The sequence below is a fragment of the Neopsephotus bourkii genome, unplaced genomic scaffold (assembly GCF_033783945.1).
Source record: "Neopsephotus bourkii isolate Nb327-2 ecotype Australia unplaced genomic scaffold, CSIRO-AGI_Nbou_v1 NB_333, whole genome shotgun sequence".
Lineage (NCBI taxonomy): Eukaryota > Metazoa > Chordata > Aves > Psittaciformes > Psittacidae > Neopsephotus > Neopsephotus bourkii.
In genome coordinates, this window is record NW_026900839.1 from 1,573,331 (window position 1) to 1,585,831 (window position 12,501).

Genomic DNA, 12,501 nt, shown 5'->3' on the forward strand with positions numbered 1-12,501 from the left:
CACCCATCACATGTAGCACTGGGAGTTCAGGGGCTCTTTAATCCCTGGAGATGCCTGGCACCTGCAAATACTGTGCAACACGGTTGGGAGGAACACTTGTCCATCCTGTTTGTATGGAAAAGGCTCACAGGCTGGGAGAGGAGAGCTGAGCTCTGGTGTGAAAGCAGTGGGACATCCCTGAGCTTGTCAGCTCAGCAGTCCTGGCAGAGCTGCATGGGAGGGACACTCACCCCTTGCTTCCCAGTGCTCACACCGCACCAGTTCTCTGTCCTGCCTTTTGCTGCTCGCTCTTCTGGTCATTAAGGCTCATGTTCTCACCTCTCCTGTCCTCCTGAGCCCATCCACGAGCTAGCACCAACAGTGAACACACACGTGTACAACTACGAGGCTGTGCAGGAGCACTACCACATGCAGAGGCATACACGACCCAGCACACACACACAGCTGCATGTCTGCACATATGCTCATGGAACAGCCTGCACACAGAACACATGCTAACGCACGTGAACATCCATGTACCTGTGCCTGCACAAGGATCAGACCCGCACACCGTGGTACACACGGGTGCACAGTGGCTGCACCTCCCCAGAGGCGCACACTCGCAGGCATTCAGCTCTGCTCAGCCCCAAATGCACCGAGCACCCACAGCCACACAGCCCACATGCAGACACGCACAGGCAGAGCACCCTGCATGCACTCACACACTCACACACACGCTTTCAGCTCAATTCCGCGTGCCAGGAGCGGTTTATTCTGCAGCTTGGAATGAGGAGACAGTGGGCTCCCAGCCGGACGCTGCAGCCAGGCTCGGCAGCAGGGACAGACACGCTCCCCATCCCACCACAGAGCCCCTCTTTACCCCCAGCCCAGCTGCACCTCACACCTTAAGGCAAAAAGAGCATCGGTGAGTGTCTCATTGGAGCTGGCGTCCCAGCGGAGTGTGTGTGCCGGGCAGGGGATCTCTCCCTCTCCCTCTCTCTTCCACTCGCATCTTTTCATGAACTCTATTTCTCTTTCCTTTCTGAAAACAACTGAGCTGTAAATACTGTTTAACCTTCTTCCCCCGTTCCCCCCTCCCCTCCGCACTATAAAAACACAAATATGCCATAACTCAGCTGGCTCAGCCGCCGCGCCTCCAACATGCCCTGCTCCAGGCCTCTCAGGAAGGTCATAACAAACGACTTTCCGATTCAGTGCTCCTGAAATAATTTTGTGTATTAAAACCTGAATCTGCACTTTCTGGACCGAAAGCCTCTCTTAATTATGGCAAGCGTCCTTGGGATGGACAGTGATCCTTCACCACGGCACCGCTAACCAACCGGAGAGGCTCCGGCTTCCCACCACCTCCTCCTCCTCCCGCTGCCCCCTCCCACCGCCACCCAGCCCACGGCCCCCCCCCTTGCTCCCTCGCCCCCCCGCCTTCCCTTTGCCCAATCTGTTTTCAAAGTGTGTCTGTCCTTTATTAAATTGTTTTCTTTTCCACATTATCAGTTGCCATGGAGACCTCATCTCTCGGATTATTTGAATTTCATTATATCTATTGATTTGGGAGCATTTCATCTTTTTTATTGTTTTTCTGTCAATTTTCAAAACGAATAACCATCTAATTTGCGTCAGTGCTGATTATGTTTGTCCCTCAATAGAGGTCGGCAGCTGCGTCGGGGAAACAAATCAATGGGAAACCATCATAAACCTCCCCAGTACAATCTCCAGGATATGTGGGTGACATTCCACGCCTGCGAGAAACACTCATCATATCCAAACTTCTTTCTTTCTTTCTTTCTTTTTCTTTTTGCTTCTCCCTCTCTTGTTTTTTGCTGTTATTCCCCCCTCGTAGCCGGCTCCGCTGGCCACTGGCGGCTCACAGTTAAAACCCTATTTATTTTACACACATCCATGGACGATTTTGGACACATCGCATTTTCAGACAGGGAGGGGACAAGGGTGAGAAGAGGGAGAAGAAAGAAGGGAAGAAAAGGATGAGGAGGGATAGGAAAAAAAAAAGGAGGAAAAGTGGATCGGGGTTGCAAATTGCTTACTATTTTTTTTTTTTTAATAATTTATGCAATTTAAAGCATTTATGTATAAATTTTTTAATAAGCCACCCTGGAGCAAAATAGCCATTAACATCCCGACGTCCTTCTGTCCAATGGGCTCGTGTGCAGGATCAATTTCCGAGAGTACTTTCCCTTTTTTTTATGACATGATAAAATGCTTTTAAAGCAACTTCCACAAATATGGAAATTTTTTTCCCCTCCTCTCTCTTTTTTTTTTTCCCCCTCTTTTTTTTTATAGCAGCCTCCACTTATTCACAAGGGAGAGCAGGAGTGAGTGTGTGTGTGTGTGTGTGTGCTGGGGAGGGCAGTTGGCAGAAGGATAGACCCAGCCCTAACTGGAACGGACCTGCCTGTCCTTCTAACAAGGGCATAAACTTTCATTAGCGATGCACACAGTCAAAGGCAATTTAGGGAAACGCGCTGTACAGAAAAGGAAAACCTCAGCGGTTTTTATCCAGTGGCTCCTTGGCTCCGTCCAGGGGGCTCTATCCTTGAGCTCAGCTTGTGCTCTCCAACCAAAGTGACCCCACCGGCCACGGAGAGGGGCACAGAGGGGACAGGGGGATGCGGCTCTGGGGTTGGTGGTGCCCCGCAGCTGGTCTAGAGCAGCCAGTCAATATTAATGTCTTGCTGGAACCCACCTACAAGAGGCCCAGAGCTATCAGTTGCTCTGCCCACTGCAGAGCTTCGCCCCACCAACGGGCTGGTCCTCCCCAAAGTCTCTATTTTGGGTTTCTGCACACTGACAAGTAGCCTGCAGTGCCCGATGCCCCTTTGGGGCATTAGTTCCAAGCTGGCTCTGCCCAGACCCGACAGATGTGTCTCTGCTGCTCCTGTTTCCACAGGGTATATAGACTGGTTATTTTTGCAGCTGGGACATGTTCAGCCTCACATAAGAACCTGGAAAATGCCATTCCTAAAGGGACTGGCCCCGTGAGCAGGCGCAGCTCTGTGGAGGAGTGACATGAGCACACACGGCTGGAACGGCCAATACAAGGGGCTTGGTGGGGTCTGGAAGCACAACCACACACTGGAAATACAACTGTTTCTCCGGCCAGCAGTTCCCTTGGCCCTCTGTCTTTGGGGCTTATGCACCCTGAGCCAGACACACATTGTACGTGCCCAAGCGTGGGAAGTCCCCGTGCGTGTTCCTATGATTCGCTCCAACATGAAGCCCTGACGCTGCTTCTTCTCCAAGAGCAGATTTCTTTACCTTTTTGTATGCCACCCTTCCCGAGATAACACAGACCTGTGAATTTAATCCTACTGACAGCAGGCTCTCATGTTACTGGTACCTTACACAGACCCCAGCACGCTCCCAGCCTGCGCAGCCCTGGATGCAGGCTCACCCCATCCACAGCCTGCCCCGTGTGTGATGTCTGTGGGCATCTGAATGGAAGCAGAGGGGAAAATAATATATAGAAAATAAAGAACCAAGGGGCAAGCCAATGCTCAGCTGGAAAAACACAAAGTGCCGAGAACAGCAAACCCAATCAATAACAATCACAACCCAGCAGCGGGCCAGGAAAGCGTGAACCGTTTTGGCCTGCTCCCTGCATGCTCCCCCACTGGGGAAACACAGTCCCTGGGGGTCCATGATTCCATCCCCTCCCACTCCACCCTGTGTTCGCCCTCATAAAAAAGCTTTATAGAATGCAAGTCCCCCAGGCTTGTTTTGGTCAGAAAATCAGCAAAGAGAAGAGAGGATCTCTGGATGGAGGAACAGGATTCCTGGTTGTGAGCTGGCACCCAAGCAAGGCTGTTGATGCTATGAAACACTGCTTCCAGCAAAAGCTCCTTGCACCCCACATCCCTCCAAAGTTCTGTGCTGCCCAGGGGAGTGGCACTGCCTAGGACCAACGTGGGGAAGGGGAAACATGGAACGTGTTGGGGAAAGTGGGAAGATCTCCCATCTCCCAGTCTAGCATCACTTCTCAGGACAGATTTGGGGGATTTCACTGTAGCAGCAGAGAGGTCAGCAGGAGTTGAAGGTTTTCAGATTGTATATATCACTCTATATGGTCTTGTCTATAGCAAGTGCTAAATATAGCTGCACCAAACCTGGAGGTTACTTGATTGCTATGGTGCAGGGACATCCGCCACTGCACAGGCACCCTCCACTACCTCAAAGCAATACAGATGTCAACAGCCACAACCCAAACTCAAGAATGCCCATGAACCCTTCATCCTCCCACTGCCGAAAGTATGAGCCAGGCTCTCCCTCTTCCTTTCCCCCTCTCATAACCAGAATGGTTCCTCCTTTTGAGTGGTGACCAGTCAAAATAAGGAAAATTCTAGCTTTAAGGTCCACTTGTCCATGGGATGTTGGACCCTCTTATCTATGGCACACCAGCAACTGCTTCAGCATAGCTACTTAACAACTTCAGCAGTGGAAGAAGCTCTGAATAGAAGGGGAAAGTCTCTTGTGTGGGTCAGAATAATTAGACTGAGCTCAAATTGGCTTTAGGCATCTGCTGCTGCCTCTGAGCAAAATCAAGCCATGTTGCTTCCATCAGCATCTCTCTGCTGTTAGCCTTACCCTGCAGAACAGAGGGGACCACATACTGCCTGGTGTAGGGCATCTCTGGGAACAAGACTTGCTCCAGCAGAAGCCATAAAGCCTCCTTATCCAGCTCTCATTAAAGCCAAGAGAAAAGAGGCCAGACAGAGAGACTGAGATGAGCCATTTCCCCAACAAACTTGCTTCCCTTTTTCATTCGCTCCGTTCTTTTTTTCCCCCCTTTAACTGTCATTAAAATAACAAGTTTCTGTTACAGTCTAAACATTCCCACATTGTATAAAGGGTTATGTTACACCAGAGTCACTGCCGGGCCCAGTGTTTGCACAGAAACCTCACTGCAGGTCCCCCCTCCTGACGAAGTGACTTATTAAAGTTTAAACAGTAATTAACAGAACAATAAAAATAAAGGGATGTTTGGGGAGTCGTAGTGCACACAGGGTTTTTGGCAGTGCCAGCACTTTTCAGTGCCCTGCGCTGGCAGAAAACACGCCTGCAAAACCAGTGGGAGAGATGGTGTGCTCAAAGGTATGATCCCAGCACCGGGGTGCAGAGAGCAGCAGGCAAGGGTGAGAGGGAAGGGGGGATGCTGATGGGGCACTTGGAATTGGTGCTCACCGTCAGCCCTGCACCTGTGTCTGCGCCACACCGCACTGAGAGCCCCCCTGTTCTCTGATTGTCTGAGATGCACAAGCCCCCAGAATCTGAGTGTGGGGAATTGTGTCTGAAACCAGACCTGGGGTCTGGGGAAGTAGCTCCTTTACTTTATAGAGAGTGGCAGAGAGGAAACAGCAACCACAGAGCAAACCCCTGGGAAAACCCTGCAACAGGGAGAGCTTCTGCAAGAGCACCCAAGCACAGCCCCCTTGCTTGAGAGCTTTAAAACTAGATAGAAGACATCCCATAGGGACTGATCCTGCCCTGGCCCTGTGCTGATGGGGGGAGCTCTGAGCTGCAGATCCAACAGGAATTCTGGAGTCAGTCCCTCCTGAAACGCAGTCAGAACCAGGAGCACAGCATCACACACTAGAACCTATCTTGCTATGCAGGACCACAACCTTATCTCTCCCAATAGAGCAGAACTTCTCCAACCTATGTGAAATTGGTTGTTCAGGGCTTCCTTTATAGGACCATGACTGCTTTTCTTCTGTTCTGTTCCCATCCCAGTCACCTCCCTTGCCCAGGATGAGCTCTAGAGCATGTGGGTAGAGTTTAAGCTTAGGTTGTCAGCCCTCCCTGTTACCCAACATGCAGCAATGCAGAAAGATCTCATTTGAAGATATTTTTGGTGCCTATTGTAACTATTCTCAAATGTTTGCCTCAGTAGCTCCCAGTGCTCGTTGGCTCCAGCCCTGATGTGTGACTCAGTACACACAGCATTGTGCAGCCCCATGTTTGCTAAATCTCTTCCAGTACAACTGCTCAGTTTGCAAATAAGAAGACAGCTCCGTACGGGTGCATCTCCTGTGCAGAGTGAACCTGGAGCGTGCTGCCTTGAGCCCTCTCCCATAAAGCTGTCCCTCAACTCTGGTGCTGGCACACACAGGCTGCGGAGCTGCCCCACTGCTGCAAGGACACATGTGGAGCCCATCCAGCACCAGCTATTCCCAGCCTGCCCACAGCTTCCTCTCCCTCCCCTGCTGGGGTGCAGGAGGAGGGAAATCCTCCCAGATTCCGCTGCTGATGGAGCTTGCAGCAGCTCTATGGAGATGCCCCCAGAAACCCCAGTATCCCACCAGTAGCAGTCGCCTAAATGCCTGCTCACACCTCCAGAAGGCAAACCTGCCAGCTCAGTCCTGCAAATGCATTCTGCAATGAAAACATACTCTAAATACCACAGGGCTGGCTTCGGAGCAGTCCATCAAGTGGATTCCTCCTCTTCAGTTCCCTCAGTAGTAAGGAGAACTCTGCCTTCTGCTTTCTCAATGGAGAACTAACCAGCTTGTTTCTGCAGCTGCTATATTGGCACTGCAGGGCAAAGACACATTTCAAGCTCCTCCAAGTCAACAAGTCTCATTCTTCTTCCAACAGCTCAGCAGCATCCAGCTCAACATTATCACTGACAAATGCCCACCAACAGGAGAACAGACATGAATATTGAGAAGGGATCCTGATTACTCTGTTTCTCCTGCCCTCCCATCACAAACAACACTGATCACCTGCCCAGGCACACTTGCTCACTCCGTAAGACATGGTTTAGTGGTGGACTTGGCAGTGCTGGGTTAATGGCTGGACTTGATGATCTTAAAGGTCTTTTCCAACCCAAACTATTCTAAGCAAAGTGAGCCTGCCCTGGCAGTGACAACCCTGCAAATGAGAGACAGAGCAGAGGGCTGGCACATAGGGTTCAGAATTAATGAAACCAAGACCTTGGCAACCTCAGTGATTTTACTGCATTCTGGTGCAAACTGATCAACTTGCATGGTGCCCCAGAGAGGATGTGAGATGGAAAGAAGGGAACGGAGAGAGGTTGAGTGGGAGACATGCTGACACCCATTCCCCTTAGAGCTGTGTTTTAACTGGGCCCCAGCAGCTCATCTGCAAGTGTGACACTTGCCTCTCCATGCCCCGGTTGTTGCCCTGTACCCCATCCAGCACCCACTTCACTGCTCACGGTGTCTTCACAAAAGCCTGTCCTGAGTCCTCAGGAGGTCCCTGGGTCCCACTGCCAGGGATGTGAATGGGATGCTAGATACATCACCAGATACAGCCTTGTTTGCCCAGCCACACTATGCCCTCACATCCCCAAACCTTCCACTGCCGCATTTTGATTTCTCAGTGGCTTTTCTACCTCCTTAGGAAATGAACAGTAACTGGCTTGTGCAGACTTGCCCAAGAGACAGTTTCTACAGAAGGCCCCTGAATCCATTGCAAGCCAGGCAGAGCAGCCTCTGCCTGATAGCTGAGCCACTGGCTCTGGCTTTTCCTTCCCCTCATTGCCTCAAGCCAGCTGTACGCACAGGAACAGCATCCAGGAACCAGTGCTGAAGCAAGATGCTGTGTGAGAGCCAGCAGCTCTATGGCCTGATCTGCTCCCCAGGAAAGGTGTCCCTATCATGCCTTACTCCTGGAGATCTCTGCACATTCCCAAGGTTTCTTTGCACTGATGTGAGCTGAGCTGCCCAAAGGACTCTCCCGCCCCACAGACTGAGGATCTCCAGCCCTGAGCACAAGCAAGCAAAATCAATACATCAAATACACTCCCAGCCCAGTGCCACAGTTCTCCCTTTCCAGACCCACCCGGCTTGATCCCTCTCGGGCTGCTCTTATGCTCATGTCCCTCTGCTAAGCTCAGAAGAATGATCTCCCCAGCTGACGCCTTTCCACTGCCACTCACATCAACTGGAGAGAAAGCCACACCACCCAGATCTGAACTCTTCATCCCATTTACCCAGCTACAGAGATGTTTTCCAGCTCCTTGCTGTGCTGGAGTCAGGGTCTCTCCAGACTCATTTGAGTGGCAGTGCTTGAGAGGGAAAGTATGTTGAACAGGTAACAAGTAGGTGCAAAGAGAACAAGAGAAGGTGCCCCCAGGTCAGCACTCACGTGCATTTTCCTCGGCCATGTCTGAGGAGCCTGGGAGTCAGCACAGAGCACAGCTTTGCATGGGGGTCTCAAATAGTTTCACAGTGCAGAAAGACTGTCCTGTGCACTTCCTTTTCCAACACGTCGTTCAGGAGGCCTCTACAGCAATGCCAGTAACTGCCTGTAGGGAATGTTATGTTAGAAAATTATCTAATGCACTCTTCATCATCTCGTCTTGCAATCTACAGAAGCAACCATCACAGTACGACCCTTCTTCCAAACACCACTGACTTTATACACTGTGCTCAGTGGTACCTTGGGCCACATCCCAGAATTCAGGCTCTCTTTTGCTTAACAGGCCATGAAATTATTTAGGCTATTCTTGATATTACATTGTTATATTTGTAATTAACACAGAAGGTCACAAGTGCCACAACCTGCAATCCCCCTGTTTTGCTGAATACAGAGGAGACTGAGTGCTTCCAAGGACTTGGTCCTCACCTAACTCTCCTGCTGGGTTTATGGGAAGCCAGCATTCAGAGCAGCCCTATCCCACAAGGAAAGGGTTTGATATTGTCAGAGATGCTAATCTGCATGTATTTGGAATACAATCTGGGAACCAACACTCCAGAATCGGGTCTTACCTCCTTTTTTTGGAAAGGACTTTTTAAACAAAAGGGAAAACCCTGCCAGCACACTGAGCATTGGGTGCTATCTTCAATCAGGGAAGCCTAATTATACCCATTATCCTGATGAGGAAGCACTGGCACAAAGCTAGGCACTCGCATGGCTACAGATACAAAGCGAATCAGTGGCAAAGCGGGAATTAAACACGGGAATCGTAGTGATGAGCTCATCACCCACCTCAGCACAGCCACATGCAGCTGGCCATGGACTAGACCATGTCCTACCGATGTCCAACAGCTTACAGAGCTGCTGAGGCACCCTCCACACACCTCCATCACAGGCTGAAAGCTTCAGGCCAGGGCTGAGATGGCTGGGGGTGCTCTGGGACATGCAGGGGATGGGTCACACAAGCTGGCCCATGAAGACCCAGCTCACTGTATTGGAGACAGACTGGCAGGGCTGCAGAAACCCAACAGCCAGGTCTGAGCCACCAAGGCACCCTACAACCACGCAGACTGTGGCAGGGATGAATCATCTGCTCCTCCTTCTGAAGCAGCTTCATCAGCTTCCCTGGATGTGGATCCTCGCAGCAAAGACCAGCCTGATCTGTCTACGTAATAATGGTCCCCTAGCACGTAAAGCCCAGAGCTTTTCCTTGGCACCAGGGGCCAGCACTTGCCCTACACTCTCCCTGCCAGGTGCTGGGTCTAAGAAAGGCTGCAGAATCCCTTGGGATTGAGAGTCATTACATAAACAATGCAATAGGATCACGGGCTGTAATTGTAAAAGCGCCTGAGGTCTTGGCACTGAAATCTGTCTCAGCAAAGGCCTCTAAATGGAGACCCAAACAAAACAAACAAAAGCCCCAACTCTGTCAGCACCTAATGAACAATAATAAATAATAAATAATAACCCTATGAGCCAACATAGCAGGACAGATGTGAGGCACCAGGGCAGCTCTGAGGGAACGCTGACCCTACAGCAGTAGCCCTCCCTCCTTCCCCAGTCTCTTATCACACTGAGCTCAGGTCCGCAAGTACCTGCAGGGTTAGGTCCAGAGGGGAAACCTGGGTCTCTGTCAGGGGTGTGAATCCCCCAGTAAGATGTATGATAACGTAATTCATATGCCCCTGGATCAGGACCTTCACCTGCTAAGGGAGCACACACATACACCAAGCCATGCCTAGCCCCTACTGCAGCATCTCTCTTCAAGTGCTAAAGGCAAAAAGCAGCAGATGGAGCTGAGCAAGGGAATCCAGGTAGGTGTGAGTCCAAAGCCTCTCCCCAGCATCATTACAGTCTTGACTTGAGTCCCCCACTTGTCCCATGCAAGCGGAACTCCCAGCAGGACATGGGAAGAACTGCCTGGCAGGGACATGGGCAGAAACAAAGGGCCTAATTTAAGTATTTTTATTACTCAGTACTTGTGACAGTGGGTTTAGCAGTTGCCAGCCATCTGGAATAAAGAATTACAGCCACCTCCCCATAATCCTATATTGCCTAAACCCTAAAGCTGGTTATGGTGCAAGGATGAGGCAGCAGCAGGTTGGGAGGAGGCACTGATGGGAGCTGGGGGTGGAGAAAGGACCGCAGGAAAAATCCCAAACTTATTCCTTTTTCCCTGTGAGGCGCTGGGTGGTCCCAGATGTGCCACAAGTATTTTTTGCTGGGAATCAAGAGACGACAGGATGAAGAGAGAGGGGGGGAGAAAGGAGACAAGGAGTCCTCCATGAGCACACAGTCGCATGCACCACACACACACACACACACGCACACAGAGGCTTACTGGTCCGCGCAGGGCTGTCAGGTAAATTAGATCTGAAAGCTGACAATTTCTGACCATATTTCCTTGATTATTTCAAACAAATGCACACCAGCCGCTGTAAGGAGATTAAAGTGACATAAACGTCCCGAGTGGGAGGAGGGAGGGCAGAGAATTCAGGTCACCCCCATCCGTCCCCCATTTGACAGCCGCTATATCGCTATCCAATCCAATAAAAAAATCCCCCCCTTTTGCTTTAATTAATTTTACAGCTAGCTTGCTTAATTACTTTCAATCAAAATCCTCCTGCCATCGCAAAATTAGAGATGGTTGAGCTCCATTAGCCTAAATTCTTCATTTCCATATAGAAAGAGGCTCCCTCGGCAAAGCCAACAGGGCTCCCTCCTATCCAAGCTGCCATCGGACAGATGCCTGTCCCTCTGTCTGTCTCCAGCTCCTTGGGAGAAGGGGGGGAGAAGAAGGATGCAGCCTTGTTCCCACCATCCCATTTCATAAAGCAGCTCCTTGAGAGCCCTGGACCTGGGAGGCCTCTCTGCTCACAGCACACACCATGAGACGTGAGGACAGCTTACCCGCATGGCCTTCTTCCCACCATGCTGGAACCAGCATTTCCATGGCTGCACAAAGAAGCTGGGACAGCACACAGCTCCCTTCTGCTGGGATTCCTGCTGTGGGTGCCAGCGCTGGGGATGGGATGTGGAAAGGATGCATCTCCTGCTTGGGCTGGACCGAGCGCTGCCACTGCCATCCCACACATCCATGCAGGCATCACTAACTCGAGCTGTTCTCTGCTGGACGCATGGAAAGGGCATCGAGGGGACAGAGGGGCAGATCATTTTACATCTGCATGCTCTGGGGTTTGGTACCTTGCTTTGGAGCATCTGGCACCAGCCACTGTCAGAAACACGGCACCATGGACCATGGGGCTGTGACATTCCTGTAGCTCCTGTAGGCACCTCTAGCACCTCTCTCCTGCGAACACAGATCATGAACTGCCCCAATTTGCGCTGATCTGAGAGCAGTCCCAACTGGCCTCACGTTCATGAAACCTTCAGAAGAGCAGGGAGTGGCAGCAATAAAGCCATACGGAGCTGGAAAGGAGACAAGAACTCCAAGCGGGTGGAGAGGATGGGTGCAGGAGGAAACCCTGGAAAGGAGCTGGGCACAGTGGCACAGAGGAGCAGAACCAGCTCCTCTCAAAGTACCACGGGAACTGGAGAGAATTACCCAGACCACTCCAGTGGATCACACTGCAGCACGTTCCCATAATTTCCTATGTTTTCCTCCTTTCCCATCTCCCCACACTACCTGCAGAGCAATGGGATTCTATGTACACTCAGCACTCCATGTAGGTACTGAACCTGGAGCTGCAGGAAGGTCACAGGGGCACCCTGGTCTCTGCACCTTCCCACTCTTCGGAAAGCTCCAGAGGTGCTTATGATAAGCACAAGAAGCCCAAGCACCCCCCCGGTCTCCAGGGAGGACAGGTCAAACCCCTTCCTGCTTCAGAACGAGACAAACACAGACCTATTTTGTTTATAAGCTTAAAACTGAATCCAGTGGCGCATCTACCTGGGGATTTCAGATTAAATGGTTTAAGAAACTCAAATAGGCTTTTTAATCCGGTCAAATAAAAAGAGCCCCAAAGAAGCAAAGAATTCACCCTGCTGAGCCTCAACGCCTGTGAAGACAGCTTCCTTACTCCCTCCAACTCCTCCCCACCCTGGCATGGGACATAATGTGTTTGCCAACATCTGGAAGCTCAGGAAACACCCTGCTCAGGGCTCACGCAGGCTTCGCTTTCCCACGGACGACCCATCTCCATCCTGCTCTGTAACAGTGTCTTCATCCTTTCTGTGTTCCCTTACACTGTTCATCTGGGCCCTTCCCCCTGTACATGGCAGGCCATGAGCATGATGCCAGCCCTGGTTACATCACCAGCACCAGCCAAAAGCAATCCAAGAGAAGGCACCAAACCCCCTAATCCTGGT

General features: G+C 51.1%; 1 protein-coding gene across 8 annotated transcripts in view; it reads right to left on the minus strand.

The window, feature by feature from the left end:
• The window catches only part of CASZ1 (castor zinc finger 1), a 280,280-nt gene that overhangs the window by 57,604 nt on the left and 210,175 nt on the right, over positions 1-12,501 (minus strand). For 5 of the 8 annotated variants that reach the window (XM_061347954.1, XM_061347952.1, XM_061347951.1 and 2 more), the window contains one exon: positions 8,122-8,281. The exons of the other annotated variants lie outside the window; for them this stretch is intronic. In XM_061347954.1, the coding sequence (XP_061203938.1) occupies positions 8,122-8,140 (19 nt within the window). In that variant the 5' untranslated portion in view covers positions 8,141-8,281. The remainder of the gene's footprint in view (positions 1-8,121; positions 8,282-12,501) is intronic. 8 annotated transcript variants of the gene reach the window in all.